The sequence below is a fragment of the Bos grunniens genome, chromosome 20, assembly GCF_055505025.1.
Source record: "Bos grunniens cultivar Pamir isolate PY7600 chromosome 20, Bosgru_T2T1.0, whole genome shotgun sequence".
NCBI lineage: Eukaryota > Metazoa > Chordata > Mammalia > Artiodactyla > Bovidae > Bos > Bos grunniens.
Genome location: NC_141184.1, coordinates 51,563,461 through 51,578,633, shown reverse-complemented (window position 1 = coordinate 51,578,633; position 15,173 = coordinate 51,563,461). Strand labels below are relative to the sequence as shown.

The window sequence follows — 15,173 nt, the reverse complement described above, 5'->3', positions numbered from 1 at the left end:
GCTGCTAAGTCACTTCAGTCGTGTCCGACTCTGTGTGACCCCATAGACGGCAGCCCACCAGGCTCCCCCGTCCCTGGGATTCTCCAGGCAAGAACACCGGAGTGGGTTGCCATTTCCTTCTCCAGTGAATGAAAGTGAAAAGTGAAAGTGAAGTCGCTCAGTCGTGTCCGACTCTTAGCGACCCCATGGACTGCAGCCTACCAGGCTCCTCCGTCCATGGGATTTTCCAGGCAAGAGTACTGGAGTGGGGTGCCATTACCTTCTCCTGCCCCTTATATACCAAGGGGCAAATAAGGATACAAGAAGGTTAGAGTGTGGGTAAAACACAAATAAATCAATTGTATTATTTTTCCCATTGAAGAAAAAGATATGTGGGCAAATGAAGCAATTCATTAAAATAATTTTAAAATCATAAAATAAAAAAATTTTTAAATCATCCACATGACCCTCCCTTGCACAGAGAATGGAGTGTTAACTTTACAAATTGAATAAGCCCCTTGCTGACTAACCTTAGTATGTAATTTCTTCAGCCACTGTCTTGTGGACTGCTCTCTTCTTCAAATCAGTTTCTCATTCTTGTCAGGTTTTTGCCCCAGTTCAGGGTTAGGATTTATATGAGAATTTGGGGCTGAGGTCTCCAGCCCTCAAGAGAATGTTGTGTCTCACGTGCTTTGACCCAGTGGCCCAGTTGGGCTGGTGGACTGAAGCTACCTTCAGGGTCCCAGGACACGGACACTTGATAGTTGGCAGCTCATTCCTGACACCATATATTTTGGGCAAAGCTTTGCTGGGCTCCAGAAGGACAACTGTATTCTGGTTTTGTCCCTGCAGTTTCTGGATCACCCCATGGGTTTTCATTGTCCTCACTAGACATTGAGAGAGTGCTTCTCTCATTTCTGGGTTATCCATAGGTGGCACAGGGGGTGATTTCTGTTGCTGTTGTTAACACACTGTATGGAAAATCTTTTCTATAAGATACAAAATGCTAAGAGGATTTCTTTTGCAGGAACGGGATTTATTAAAAACATTTAAAATTCCAGTAGACACTTTAATTACATACCTAATGACCCTGGAAGATCATTACCACGCTGATGTGGCCTACCACAATAATATTCACGCTGCAGATGTCGTCCAGTCAACGCACGTGCTGTTGTCTACACCTGCTTTAGAGGTACACTTGGTCTCTAAACCTTCAAGAACAGTAACTTGCCACTCACAGTGGTTCTTCAACTTTCATACTGAAGGGCATGCAGGGCAAACAACGATTGGCTTCCTGGAAATATTATTAAGTTGGGAGGGGGATGGCATTGTGGTAATTGAACAGCTGAGTCTTTGATGAATTTGTCTTGGATAATAATCAAAGACTTAGGGATTCATCTGTTTATGATATTGCCTCTTTGAAATGATCTAGTGAACATTCCATAAAGCACACCTGGATTACTCAGTTTTGATTAGTTTGGGGCTTCTTGGGAATTTAGTCTGATGACTTTTTTGTTTATAATCCAAAGATGATTATTTTTATAAAATAGAAGCTATGCATTGATACTTTTCATAGAACTCACTAGAAAGAAACATATCTTTAATGTCACCAAATCCTATGAAGTTGTTCCATTGAATGTTTATTAAAGCAATTTGATTTCCTTAATCATTTGGGAGAGTGACTCCCTTTTGCTAATGTAGTTTATAGTTCAGATTGTTTCATTATAAAACTGGGTTAATACCTTATTGTTTGAGTGGGAGGCTCTCAGCTGAGGGTGATTTTCCCGTTACTCCTACTCCCCCGCTCCTCCCAGGGACATCTGGCAATACTGGAGAAATTTTTGGCTGTCACAGTTTGGGGGTACATTCTACTGGCATCTCATCGGTAGAGGCCAGGGGCCCTGCTAAACACCTCGTAACACACAGGATAGCCTCCCACAGCAAAGACCTATCTGCACAACAAAGACTTATCTGACTGCAGATGTTGGTTTCTCTGAGACTGAGAGTCCCTGTTTTGAATGGAAGAAAATAATTGCTCGTGTCATTAATTTTATGTACATTTTCAGAATATCCTTGAACATCTTAAATACTTTTAAAATAAGTTATTATTTTCTAAAACTATTGGCAGATATCCTTTTTAAATATTTTTAAAATATAACCATGGAAAAGGTGTGATCTTGAATTATAATAAGATCAGATAAAATATTTCCTCCAAGATTACATTTAAAAAGGCCATGAGGAGCTCATTTTCTGAAAGTCTGCCATCCTGGAATATGATAATAATATATTTTGAAGCTTCATTTTGTTTTCCATCAGAGTCTGGGAAGGAATTTCCCATTCCTATGTACCTTTAATTTATATTACTATAGAATAGTAACTTTATCTAATATTGTCTGCATTCTTTCAGGCTGTGTTTACAGATTTGGAGATTCTTGCAGCAATTTTTGCCAGTGCAATCCATGACGTTGATCATCCTGGTGTGTCCAATCAGTTTCTGATCAATACAAGTAAGTGAAGTGAAACTTCTTCATTTTTGCAGAAAAAATTTTCCTTTTTACATTTTAGAGTGACTGAGGGTTTTTATAAGTGTAGGGTGTTTTCAGAGTCATGTTCTTTTGAAATGTGTATATATGCATTACAGTGACTGCACATTAATGTTATATAGCTCTAAAAAATTACTGTTCTAGCCCATGAGGCATATCATGTTTGAAAAAACATGCATTCCAGTACTTCTCTTGAAATACTATATTACCACATTAGTAGACAGAGCAATTGAAAGCGAAAGTTTGCAGAAAGATTTAGGTATATTGCTCCTAAAGTTTTTTCTTTTTTGGGGGGGGGTGGGGGTGCGGGCGCTGTGCTGGGTCTTTGTTGCAGCTCACAAGCTTTCTCTGGTTGTGGCATGCGGTCTCTCTAGTTGCGGCATACAGGTTTAGTTGCCCTGTGGCATGTGTGATCTTAGTTCGCTGACCAGGGATTGAACCATGTCCTTTGCATTGGTAGGTGGATTCTTAACCACTGGACCACCAGGGAAATCCTACCCTCAGAGTTTTAAATAAAAGAAGTTATCAGGATGCATGTTAAATTCCTCATTTTATGTAGGTTGTGACTTAATCCTCTTCAGAGGCTGTAACTCCTTCTCTCCACCATGTTCTTTCCTCTTCTTCCCTTTTTAAATCTCATGCTGAGGGCAGTATGAGGTTCTGTTCTGACATACTGTTTGTTTTTTTCTTTTAATATTTCTTAACCGTTGATTTTTTTCTCACTGGTGACATTTTGTAAAATAAGTCATCAATGGATTTGGAAAGAACGCACAGAAGAGACTGTTCGATGCGGGACACCTCTTAACACACAGTTGCACTGCAAACCCCTGTAGGGAATATTAGTAGCGTTTGGGTGAGGCTTTTGGCAAAGAGATTGTTTTACAGAAATTCTGTTCTTTCTGTGCTCTTAGTCACTCAGTCGTGTCTGACTCTTTATGACGCCCATGGACTGGGACCCGCCAGGCTTCTCTGTCCATGGGGATTCTCCACTGAACCAGGGTCTCCTGTATTGCAGGGGGTTTCTTTGCCAGCTGAGCTACCAGGGAAGCCCATTCTCTCTGTACTTGAAGTTAATTGGTAAATAATTTAAATGTACCATTATATAATTCCCTCCCAGCACAGTAGATTAATGTTATAAAAGTCACTTTTGTATGTGAAAAAATAAAATAAAAAACTCTTCTTTTTTCCTATCTGTTAAGAATCTGTCTTTGCTTTTTACTGAGTTGTGGAAAACAGCCTTCTCCTGCCCCATAGCAGTCTAGCTCCTGTAGTGTCTGTTCCTCCACCATTCATTCCCAGTGCTTTGCTGCAGCCAGATTTAAAGGGGAAGTTGAAATATAGCCTTGCTTTGAGAGATTCAGATCTTTTGGCTTATTTATATATTTGTATATTTTTAATAGCCTCTGGACTACCCTATAACAAAATGCACTTTGGTGACTCACTCATGTGTAGGAGAATTGGGAAAGTCATAGGTTTCCAAAAATGGATGGATAGTCAGTGCATTTCATGTCTTAGATACCTTTTGAGAACCTATAATAGGGTGCTTTCAGGAGTCAACAAAAATTACTGTATATCAACACATGAGTTTACATTGTCTCCTAGGTTAGGGTTGATTGTGTCCTTTCTGTTAGAAGAGAAAGCTCATATAGTAAAATGTACACTGGCAATTTTTTATTATCCTGGACTGATTCATTATTTTGCTTCTTAGGTATATCTTGATGTTTTTAACAAATACATATAAATTCTGTCTTAACTCTTGCATTAAGAAAGGTAGGCTTTTTTCTTTAAATTAATAACACCAATATTCAGACTTAAGTGTTTTATTTGCATCCTATTATACTAAATATTGTATCTTCCCATATTATAACATTAGAATTAAGAATTGAGAACAAATTAAAACAACTGATAATAAAGTCACTGTCTTCCAAGTATTCTGTTAAATTTTTCAGGAAAAATGAGGACCAACTCTATTATTCTTTATTATGGACCCTCTAAGGGCAGATGGGCCTAGGCTGGCAGCAGGGTACCCGTGGAGTCTGCAGTTTAAACTAGCAAAGCCTCAGTCCACACATGAATCTCATGCCCTTTAAAGTTTGAGACAACTGAGAATAAATAATGGAGACTGCTGCTGCTGCTGCTGCTAAGTCGCTTCAGTCGTGTCTGACTCTGTGCGACCCCATAGACGGAAGCCCACCAGGCTCCCCCGTCCCTGGGATTCTCCAGGCAGGAACACTGGAGTAGGTTGCCATTTCCTTCTCCAATGGAGACAGTAGAGGGTAATTATACACACAGGACAGTGGCCAAGGGTGTCTGTTTAAGGTCGTTTTACTGATGACCTGCCTGAGGTAGAAGGATTATAGACTGCGCTTCTGGAGGCACTTTGTTAGCCAGTGATGTTGTGCCCATCTCCTTTCTGTGGGGTCTCAGCCACACAGGGCAGTCAGCAGTTCCCAGGCCAGCTTTGGATTGCTGATATTTTCTTGAGGGTGGGGTGAGATAGGGCTGTGTAATGCCTGAGAGAATGAATCAGTATCATCTGGTAGATGAAAGTTATCCCAGGGTTGATAAGAGCCCCAGGGCATTATGAGAATTATTGCCTTAGTTAGCTTTTAATTGGCTTCCCTGGTGGCTCAGACGGTGAAGAATCTGCCTGCAATACAGGAGACCCGGGTTCTTTCGATCCCTGGGTCAGGAAGATCAAGCCAGAAAGCATTTTGTTTCAGAACTCAGAAGAGGCTTAGTAGCCTCTAACACAAGTTAAGTTTTAGTTTTCACAACATGTTTTAAAGTGAAAGGGAAGTGAGTGAAGTCGCTCAGTCGTGTCTGACTCTTTGCGACCCGTGGACTGTAGCCCACCAAGCTCCTGCGTCCATGGGATTCTCCAGGCAAGAATACTGGAGTGGGTTGCCATTTCCTTCTCCAGGGGATCTTCCTGACCCAGGGATCGAACCCAGGTCTCCCACATTGCAGGCAGACTCTTTAACCTCTGCACCACCAGGGAAGCCCTTAAATACAAGAATACAGTCTCAGAAAAGGAGAGTCTCACTAATAACTGCAAACTTATAATAAACAGCTGTATGAAATACTCTATCAGAATTATGTGATTATTTTTAGTTTACAGTAAACTTTTTATAGACATTAAATTTGTGTTTTCTCTTTCTTTTGTGGATGGATTGAGTGGCTCAAACTAGCACACACTCTCAGCTCCTAACCTGGAGCTGGGGCTGCCATCTTGTCCAAAGCTAAAGGTTGAACCTGTGTTTCTTGTAATAAAGACTTCTAATCATCAGATCAGAACTACCATAGATGGGAGGTCACTTGTCCAATTTTAAGGAGACTGCATGGCTCACCAGGGCGGAAGGGCACTTGGGCTCACCTGGCTGATTCCCAGGCCAAATACCCCTCTGCTTCTCAGTTGTGGTGATAGTTTTCATTAACCATTCCGGTTGTGTTAGTTTTAGGCACCAGGTGATTTAATATTAATGACACATACACTCCTTGTAAACATGCTGAAGGTTGTGAAAACAGAGCGATCATTTCTACCTGGCAGAGGCTTTAAGCTTTTATAAATGATTTAGGGGAGTGGAGGATTCTGAATTGGATGTAAGGAAGTTGAAATTCCAGGTGAGAAGCTGCATAAATCTTTTTCAAGGACAATACTATGTAAATAAATCCATAAAATGTAAATAGCATCATAATGTGTTGAATAGAGCACATTAGAGGATATTTATCTTTAAAAAGATAAATATTTTTAAAGCGTTATTTTCTGAAACAATAAAGCAGTGTCAGCATATATATAGCATTAAATTTTACTTGGAAAACAAGTAAAATTTCTGTTTCTAGCGAATCTGCCTAGGTGTGGGGGAGAAAGGTTTCCTCACACATTTGAACACATTAGTCATCTATTCAAATCATATGACTTTTGAAGTTCAAGAGCAGAGACATTTTACTGTATGAAGGTAGAGCTGGACCTGGTGATAGTACATACTCTTTATTTCACTGATCTCATTGATAAAAAAGCTTTCCGTCACTATATTTGTAGCTTGTATATAGAACGTTATTTTTCTGTGTAAATGTAAAATCATAGAATCTCAGCCAAAGTGTGTCTTGAATCTCACGTCTCCTTCCTAGCTTCTTTAAAATAGTCATTGAGCAGTATTGAGTATTTCTTTCTTAGAAAATAATGTATATTTTCCACACAAGTCAAAAGAAAGATCCAATACATGTGTTAGTTTTTACAGTGACTTAAGTGGAAACAAGATAAAGCACCATTTTTTTTTTTAATGACTACTTTAATAGACCTGAGTCTGCTATTTACAGGAACTAGGAAAGAGGTAGGATTTCTCATTGCAAAAAAACCCCAAAAAAACAGAGGTCCAGGACAGTCATGGGGGAGCAGCCGAATCTTCACCTTGGGGTTATGTAGACAACTCAAAACCCGGCTCCGTGTGAAACTCTCAGTGTGCATCTTGGATGTGCAACATACATGTTTATAGTGATTGCCAAGACATGTGGACAAGGAAATGGAAAAATGAACAAAGCTATCCTGTGAACAAAACAAGTACAAGCATGAACAGACCCTGATATTGTTCATATGTTCCAAGCTGGTCTTGTACACTCTTGGAGTACAAATTACCCTAAGGCACATGATCTTTACATTACATAAAAGATCGGATAGATAGTCCACCTTTATCAGGAATACATCTTCTGTTCTGGATGTGTTACAGATGTTAGGAATGATGTTTTCTACTGCTGAGCTTATGGAGCTGCCTCTAGCAGATCTGGAGAGAAGGTTCAGGGTAATCTCACCTAACTCTTCTTTCCCTTTAGACCAGAAGAAGGCGAAGCCTCAGTGTGAACTGACTTATCATTTGCCAAGAGCGTTAAGCCCACTCTCAAGATTCTAGGGGACTCTCTTCTAGGTGTTGTAATGTCATGGGAATGCAAGTAGAAACATTTAGGAGAAATTGCTTCCTAAAACCCCAGATATCTCAGAATATGAAAAATAAGATAAACTTAGCATAAATGGCTTTGTTGACCTTCTACCTCTTGTCTTTCTTTCAAGACTCTGAACTTGCCTTGATGTACAATGATTCTTCTGTCCTGGAGAACCATCATTTGGCCGTGGGCTTTAAGTTGCTTCAGGAAGAAAACTGTGACATTTTCCAGAATTTGACCAAAAAGCAAAGACAGTCATTAAGGAAGATGGTCATTGACATTGTGAGTAACTGATAAAAAGCAAAAAAGAGAACTGTGATCTATGATGTTTTCTTAAAAAAAGAAAGAGATGACAATCAAATAAAAGTTTCTTGTACATTTCAAGATATTGCTGCCCTTTCTGTCCTAGAGGCTGGCCTTGCTGCTGGCAGTGATGCTCTGCTGCTAACAGTCTGGAGTTAAGAATAATGAAAAAACCTCTGTCAGCAGAAGTGCCATGCAGAAACATCCATGACATTCGTCTTTTCTCTATGCATTTTTCATGAGACACAGGGAAATATCTGGTTATCAGAAACTTTATCTGTTCAGCTTTGTACATGCAGAGAAATGGAGACATTACATGTCTTAGATAAGCAGAAAATTAACCAGAATATTGTTCCTAAAGTATTCTGTAAGCAACCTGTGAATCACTCCATTGTAGTCCAGTAACCACTTTCTAGTCCAAGAAATTAAAAAACTTCAAAATGTGATGATGTCTTATCCAGAGAAAGAGCCCTTTTTATCACCATGAGAGTGGCTGCTAGTGATTAATGTTTCTGTATATTGTACACATTTATCTGAGCTTCCAGGAAACTTGACAGCAAAGAGGAGTAGATTCTGGCCCAAGAAGTAGTAAAGGATTCCCTCACAGGGCTATTAGATGACAGAATTGTTCTCCATTTCTTCTCATGTTCTCCATGATATTTTCATGTGCAAATTATGACTTTTTTCCTCTGGGCATTTTTTACTTATTAAAACACTGTTTGTCTTTTAAGGTACTTGCCACAGACATGTCAAAGCACATGAATCTACTGGCCGATTTGAAAACTATGGTTGAAACTAAGAAAGTGACGAGTTCTGGAGTTCTTCTTCTTGATAATTATTCTGATAGGATCCAGGTAAAGCATTTGACTTTGTTCTGTGTCTGTGTGTACACACTCATGTCTGTGTGTCTAGCTTAGATAGGATTTATGTCTCCTTTCTCCCAGCTTATAATTTTGGTAGTTATAAGCAGGATTTTTATCCAGATTCTTCATGCTGAGAATTAACCAGACAAAATCCTATTGGCCTTTGCAAGTGGAAGAGCGTTAAAAAAAATAATATCCCACAAAACCAACCACTTAAGCAGCTCTGAATTTAATGAAGTGAGCATGTAAACAGTTTCTCTCATGATACCTAGATGCGGTAGAAGTGGCATACTTTGGGACTATTAATACAAGTGTGAACCACACACAGACACATCATGGTCGAGCCGTCTGGAACGACTCTTACACAACATGTATTTTTAAGTGTCACAGTCACCTGATGTGAATTTCCAGTTTAAAAAAAAGGAGCGGGTGCTAAACAGAGCATGCACTGGTTTGTTTTAGGTCCTTCAGAACATGGTGCATTGTGCCGACCTGAGCAACCCAACCAAGCCTCTCCAGCTGTACCGCCAGTGGACGGACCGCATCATGGAGGAGTTCTTCCGCCAAGGGGACCGAGAGAGGGAGCGGGGCATGGAGATAAGCCCCATGTGTGACAAGCACAACGCATCTGTGGAAAAATCACAGGTGATGCCTTAAGCTTTCAGAGAGAACACAGCTACATGGAACATTTGGTTACTTTTTTTGCACCTCCTTCAGTCTTTTATGGGGTGATCTTAATTACCTTCTTTCTGACAAGCTCAATTCCCACTTCATGTTTGCAAGCCTCAAAATTCTTTGATTCTTAGGATGTATATCCGTATGGTCATATATCTATTCATAGAACAGTATATTTATTCATTATAACTCGATTTGTATAGCATATTCATATGTGTAGAATTATTTCAACTACCTCTTCTCATAAGTGAATAAAGTTTTTTGAATCCATATGGAATACATGGCATTATTTCGGTGTATCTGGATCCACCTATAAATGGACTATTCTAAAATCAAGTCCAAGCCTCAAACCAAGCAAGGTAAACAAGCAGAGGTTTTTTACATCACAAACCTGCTCTTGGACTCAGAATTCTATAAGCTATTAGTTGTTTTCTGCAGCTCATAACAACATTGTCATACAGTCTGCTACCTAAAATAGTAACTATTTTACCAGACTAAGGTTAATAGTCTTCGGTTCAGTGTTATATTTGTAAAGCATATTACATTTATATATTTTACATAAATTCTATATATCATATATAAAAATTTAATTCAGTATATAAATTGAATACATTTGGGTCTCTTTAATCTTTTCCATTGTTTCTTAATCCTGTACTCACATTGGATATATTTTTTTTAACCAGGTGGGCTTCATAGACTATATTGTTCATCCTCTGTGGGAGACGTGGGCAGACCTGGTCCATCCTGACGCCCAGGACATTTTGGACACTTTGGAGGACAATCGCGAATGGTACCAGAGCACAATTCCTCAGAGCCCCTCCCCGGCGCCCGATGACCAGGAGGAGGGCAGGCAGGGTCAGACAGAGAAGTTCCAGTTTGAACTGACTTTAGAGGAAGACGGCGAGTCAGACACCGAGAAGGACAGTGGGAGTCAAGTTGAAGAAGACACTAGCTGCAGCGACTCGAAGACTCTGTGCACTCAGGACTCGGAGTCCACCGAGATCCCCCTGGATGAGCAGGTGGAAGAGGAGGCCGTGGCGGACGAGGAGAGCCAGCCCGAGGCCTGTGTCATCGGGGACCCCTCCCCAGACACGTAACAGGGCCCAGACTTCCATGCCTTTCGTTTGTGTTTTTTGTTTTTTTAAGTAGAAACGTTGTTTCCAAAGTGCATGTCACATGCCACAACCACGGTCACACCTCACTGTCATCTGCCAGGATGTTTGTGGAACAAAACTGACCTTGACGATTCAGTCTGGCGCTCAGGAATATCGTCACCAGTTTTTTCACCTCCATGTCATCAGAATGAGAGGGACATCTTCATGGACAGCATTGTCACGGGTCTGCGGCTCCATCAAGCTGAAGAAACCGAGAAAAATCAACTCTTAAGTGTTTTCTAGGGAGTGTGGCTCATTGGGCAGCCCCAAAGTTAAGATGATTTGGGGTTTTTTTTTCTTTTTGTTTGCAATATTTTCAGCAGAAAGAAGGCATTATTATATGGATGCAGTGAACAGATGGGTGAAGCAACGAATGGGTCAGGAACAGGACATAGTGTGAAGCTGTTACCAGGAAAAAGATGAGCCACAGAAATTGCATAATTTTCTAATTTCAAGTCTTCCTGATACCTGACTGAATAGTGTGGTTCGGTGAGCTGCACTGACCTCTACATTTTGTATGATATGTAAAACAGATTTTTTGTAGAGCTTACTTTTATTATTAAATGTATTGAGGTATTATATTTAAAAAACTACATTCAGAACTTCATCTGCCACTGGTTATTTTTTTCTAAGGAGTAACTTGCAAGTTTTCAGTACAAATCTGTGCTACACTGGATAAACCTAATTTACAAATTTTACTTGCACCTTAGACTTCATAGCAATTAACTGATTTGTAGTGACCCATTGTTTTATATACCAATGACTTCCATATTTTAAAAACAAAAATTGACTTTATGTTGCAGGAAACCCTTTTTGTAGGTCTTCATTTGCTGGCTCTTCATTTTGGTCTATTCAGACACGCAGAGTTGCTCCCCACTGACATTTCTCTTCACCGTGTGCAAAGTGAACACGTGTTCCATAATACTCTGATGTGTGTTCTGTCTAATGTATCTCAAGCCTCGTGGACACTCAGTCATCAGTTGGTATTATCTGAAGCAAGTGGGAGATATATAAATACCCAGTAGCTAAAATGGTCAGTCTTTTTTAGATATTTTCCCACTTAGTGTCTTCTGATAACTTTTTGCTGTGGTGGTAGACCCTCATTTCACAAATGCATGTCTTTGTAATAACCCACACATTTCATGTTCATTTTTATTATTTTCACAGTCAGTTATAGTAAGAAAACCTTTTTCCCCTTGTGCTGCTTCATTATTCAGTGTGTGTTTGAACCTCTGTCCACATTTACCACGTGGGGTCTTATCAAATATATCACCACCATTCTGATGGATGCAAAGAACAGGTAGTCAAGTTAGAGTTAGCATTCTTTTCTGCCATGAGGTCGTATATAATGACTAGCTTTTACTTTTGATTTACAAAGAAAAGTTAATGGCTAGCTAGGTAATTTTTAACAATATTAGTAGAATATATTAATGAACACCAGTACAATGAATGCTCTTTTGTTTCTATGATTTCACCACGGGATTAAGAACTGTATGAGGAATATTCCTGAGACGTGATTTTAAGTGTAGCAATGACTCTTCCTTAAAGGACAGCCACATAACACATAATAGCATTTCTTGCTTTATCAGTTATCATTGATCCAGAAGTACATCTAGTGGAGGAGAACTTTAAATACGCTGTTAAAAAGAAGTTGATGGTGCCCCTAGCACCAGAGATTAGGTGATGTGATGCCGTTTTAAATTACTCAGTTGGGTAAGAAGATTCTGACTAAATCTTCAAGAGTAGAGATTACTCTTGGCTGAATTTAGCATCAAGAATTGTATTGCAATTTTAGAGATTGATTCCCAGTATTTACCTTTAATTGGCATCTTGGGGCATTTATTTAGTCTGGACTTTCTTCCCATTTCAGCTCTTAAAAAATGTTTACCTTCTCTGTGAAGAGCTTGGAGCCCAAATAATCATTTTTCACAGTGATATCCAAGAACTCAAGTAGAGGCTAAAGGAATATCTGACCAAACAGAAAATAGAACAGTAAATGGAATTGTAATCCTGAAAAATGTTTATATTGTGGATGTCTCAATCACTAAATCATCAGCCAGGGAAATGACCCAAGCTGAAGATACTATTTTAATCCCCTGAGAGCCACAGTTGGTTAGAAACATTGATAGAAAAATTAGGTAGCTGTGAACTTCGACATAGAGCACAAGACAGGAATTGACCAATTAATTATCAGATTCCCCTGTAAAATTCAGACAGTAATCTTTCAAATAAAGTCTTATGTTTGGCAAGTGGTTTCACAAGAACAATTGGAAACTTGTTTGCATTTTAATTTTGTTCCTGATGGAGGTCTAGAAGAAAAGGCAAAGAATCTAAGGTTTATTCCTTTCTCCCAAATACTCTCAATCCCTCCCTTTCCTCATGCTTGCTATTTCCCCCACAGAGTGCCTAGAACTTAAGAATGAAAAAAAAATTAAAACAGCAATATGTCACAAATCCAGACCTGAAAAGGTATATAACAGCACTAAAAAAGGGAGACTCCTTTTATTTCTTCAATTTGTTGGTTTTAATGGTCACATGTGTGAAGATACCCAATGATGGACAATCAAATTTTAGGAAAAAATATCCAAAAGACAGGGACTAGTGCACTGTACAATCTGCTTCTCCTCTCTTCTCTCCTCTGCTCTCGCCGAAGTGTGCTTCAGAATTATACACTGCTTTAAAAAGAATATCCTTTTATAAGTGGCTTTACATTTCCTAAAATGTTGTAAGAAAATACAGTATCTGGGTACTGTATGGGGAAGAAAATGTCTAAGTTTGCATAAAACCAGTACATTTCAGCTTGCAAGTTACTAAACATAATAATGCTGTTTTAATTTTCTTTTCTTTTATGTCACTTAAAATTCACAAGAAAATAATGTAGATAGAACAAATTGTAGACAAGGAAAAAAAAACTTGAATGAAGTGGATTTTACCGAAAGCTTTATGATGCTTTTTGAATGCATTATTTATTTTTTTGTGCCATGCATTTTTTTCTCACCAAATGACCTTACCTGTAATACAGTCTTGTTTGTCTGTTTACAACCATGTATTTATTGTAATGTACATACTGTAATGTTAATTGTAAATTATCAGTTCTTATTAAAACATCATCCCGAATTGGGATGGTGTTGATATATTTGGAAACTCTTGGTGAGAGAATGAATGGTGTGTATACATACTCCTTGTACATTTTCTTTTCTTCTATAAAATAGTCTTGTCACCTTAGAGCTTGTTTATGGAAGATTCAAGAAAACTATAAAATACATAAAGGTATATAAAATATAAAAACATAGCTGCAGGTCTTTGGTCCCAGGGCTGTGCCTTAACTTTAACCAATATTTTCTTCTGTTTTGCTGCATTTGAAAGTAAGGTAACGGTGGGGTTAGGGCTGGGCATTTTACATCTGAGCTTTGAATCAATTGGGTTTCTGGCAGCAGCTGGATTGTACAGAACCATGGTCAACCTCTAGAGCATTCTGAGACTCTTGAGAGACAAGCCCTTAAATGCTTTCTGCCACGAAGCACCAAAGCATATATGATGGTGTTTTTTCCAATAAGATACTAACTGAGCTGCTTCGGTTAGTTACATTTGATTTTTTCTTTTTTTTAATTTTCAAACACTACTGGGGAAATTATTCTTGTCCAATAATTATTAAAAGTCTTTTCGACTTGAGCACATGGACAAATGAACTTGATTTGAAACTAGAGCCATAGGCCATGCATGTTAGTACTTTATTATTTGGCTTCCTGCCATGTTAGGAAAACAAAATATGAAAAAGGTCATTTTCTTTAAACCATGGAATTTTTCTTCAACTAAGATGAATCAAATTTCCTTATGTATGTAAATTCATACATTAACACAAAGTTTTATATCATGCCAGTTCACATAGCATAGTGGAGTCACCATTCTCTAGAATGTGTGTTTCTGCGAAACTTAACTTGCTTTAGAATTTTAAATTTTAACCTTGCACAGAGGCCAGCTCCCGAAAGCTATGAAAAATTCCCAGTGGCTGATGTGGAAACCTCTTTCCACTGCTGCCCAGCCCTCAGGATGTGCAACTTAGTGAAAGGAGAGAATCTTTTTCTAGGAAAAATGAGCCTCCTTTTATTTTATTTCATTTTCTTTTTTGACACAAACTGTAGATTTTAGCAGCCCTGGCCCAAAGGAATTTGATTACTTTTGTTTTAAACAGTACAATGGGGACACTATAATTACAAAAAAGAAAAAAAAATCCTTACTGATTTTAGTTGTTTTAAATTTGATTTCTTTGGATATGTTTTCAGAGTGGTCAATTGTGTGTGAGCATTACAAATGATGATTCTTTTAGTGGTTTCTTAGCCTCTCTTACAGCCCATGGGGATAGTACTGTACATCAATACCTTCATATGAAATTTTTATATGCAATGGAAATAAAAGCATGGGTTGATTCTGCCTATTTATGACTCGATCATTTACAAATTAGAGTATTCATTTTAACTCATAATTCAGTCAGCACATGTTTCCAAGAGCCATGAGGATTGTTAAGGTGAAATAAAGGATAGTGACATCATATATTACTACATATTTACAGTCCAATAAAGCCAAATTATGTAGATTAATCTTGCTATAGAGTAAAAAGGCCAAATTATGTAGATGGCCTATAAGATAAGCACAGTAAAAGGCTTGGGAAGGGAACTTCTCTGATTGAGTGTTCTGGCATACTGAAAGTTATTCAGATA

General features: G+C 38.6%; 1 protein-coding gene across 17 annotated transcripts in view; it reads left to right on the top strand.

Annotated features, from left to right (window-relative positions):
• The window catches only part of PDE4D (phosphodiesterase 4D), a 1,650,639-nt gene extending 1,635,749 nt beyond the window's left edge, over positions 1-14,890 (top strand). For all 17 annotated transcript variants that reach the window (XM_086361838.1, XM_086361841.1, XM_086361840.1 and 14 more), the window contains 6 exons: positions 1,007-1,171; positions 2,387-2,486; positions 7,588-7,742; positions 8,495-8,617; positions 9,089-9,271; positions 9,985-14,890. In XM_086361838.1, coding sequence (XP_086217964.1) covers positions 1,007-1,171; positions 2,387-2,486; positions 7,588-7,742; positions 8,495-8,617; positions 9,089-9,271; positions 9,985-10,398 — 1,140 coding nt within the window. In that variant the 3' untranslated portion in view covers positions 10,399-14,890. The remainder of the gene's footprint in view (positions 1-1,006; positions 1,172-2,386; positions 2,487-7,587; positions 7,743-8,494; positions 8,618-9,088; positions 9,272-9,984) is intronic.
• Positions 14,891-15,173: the final 283 nt, after the last annotated feature.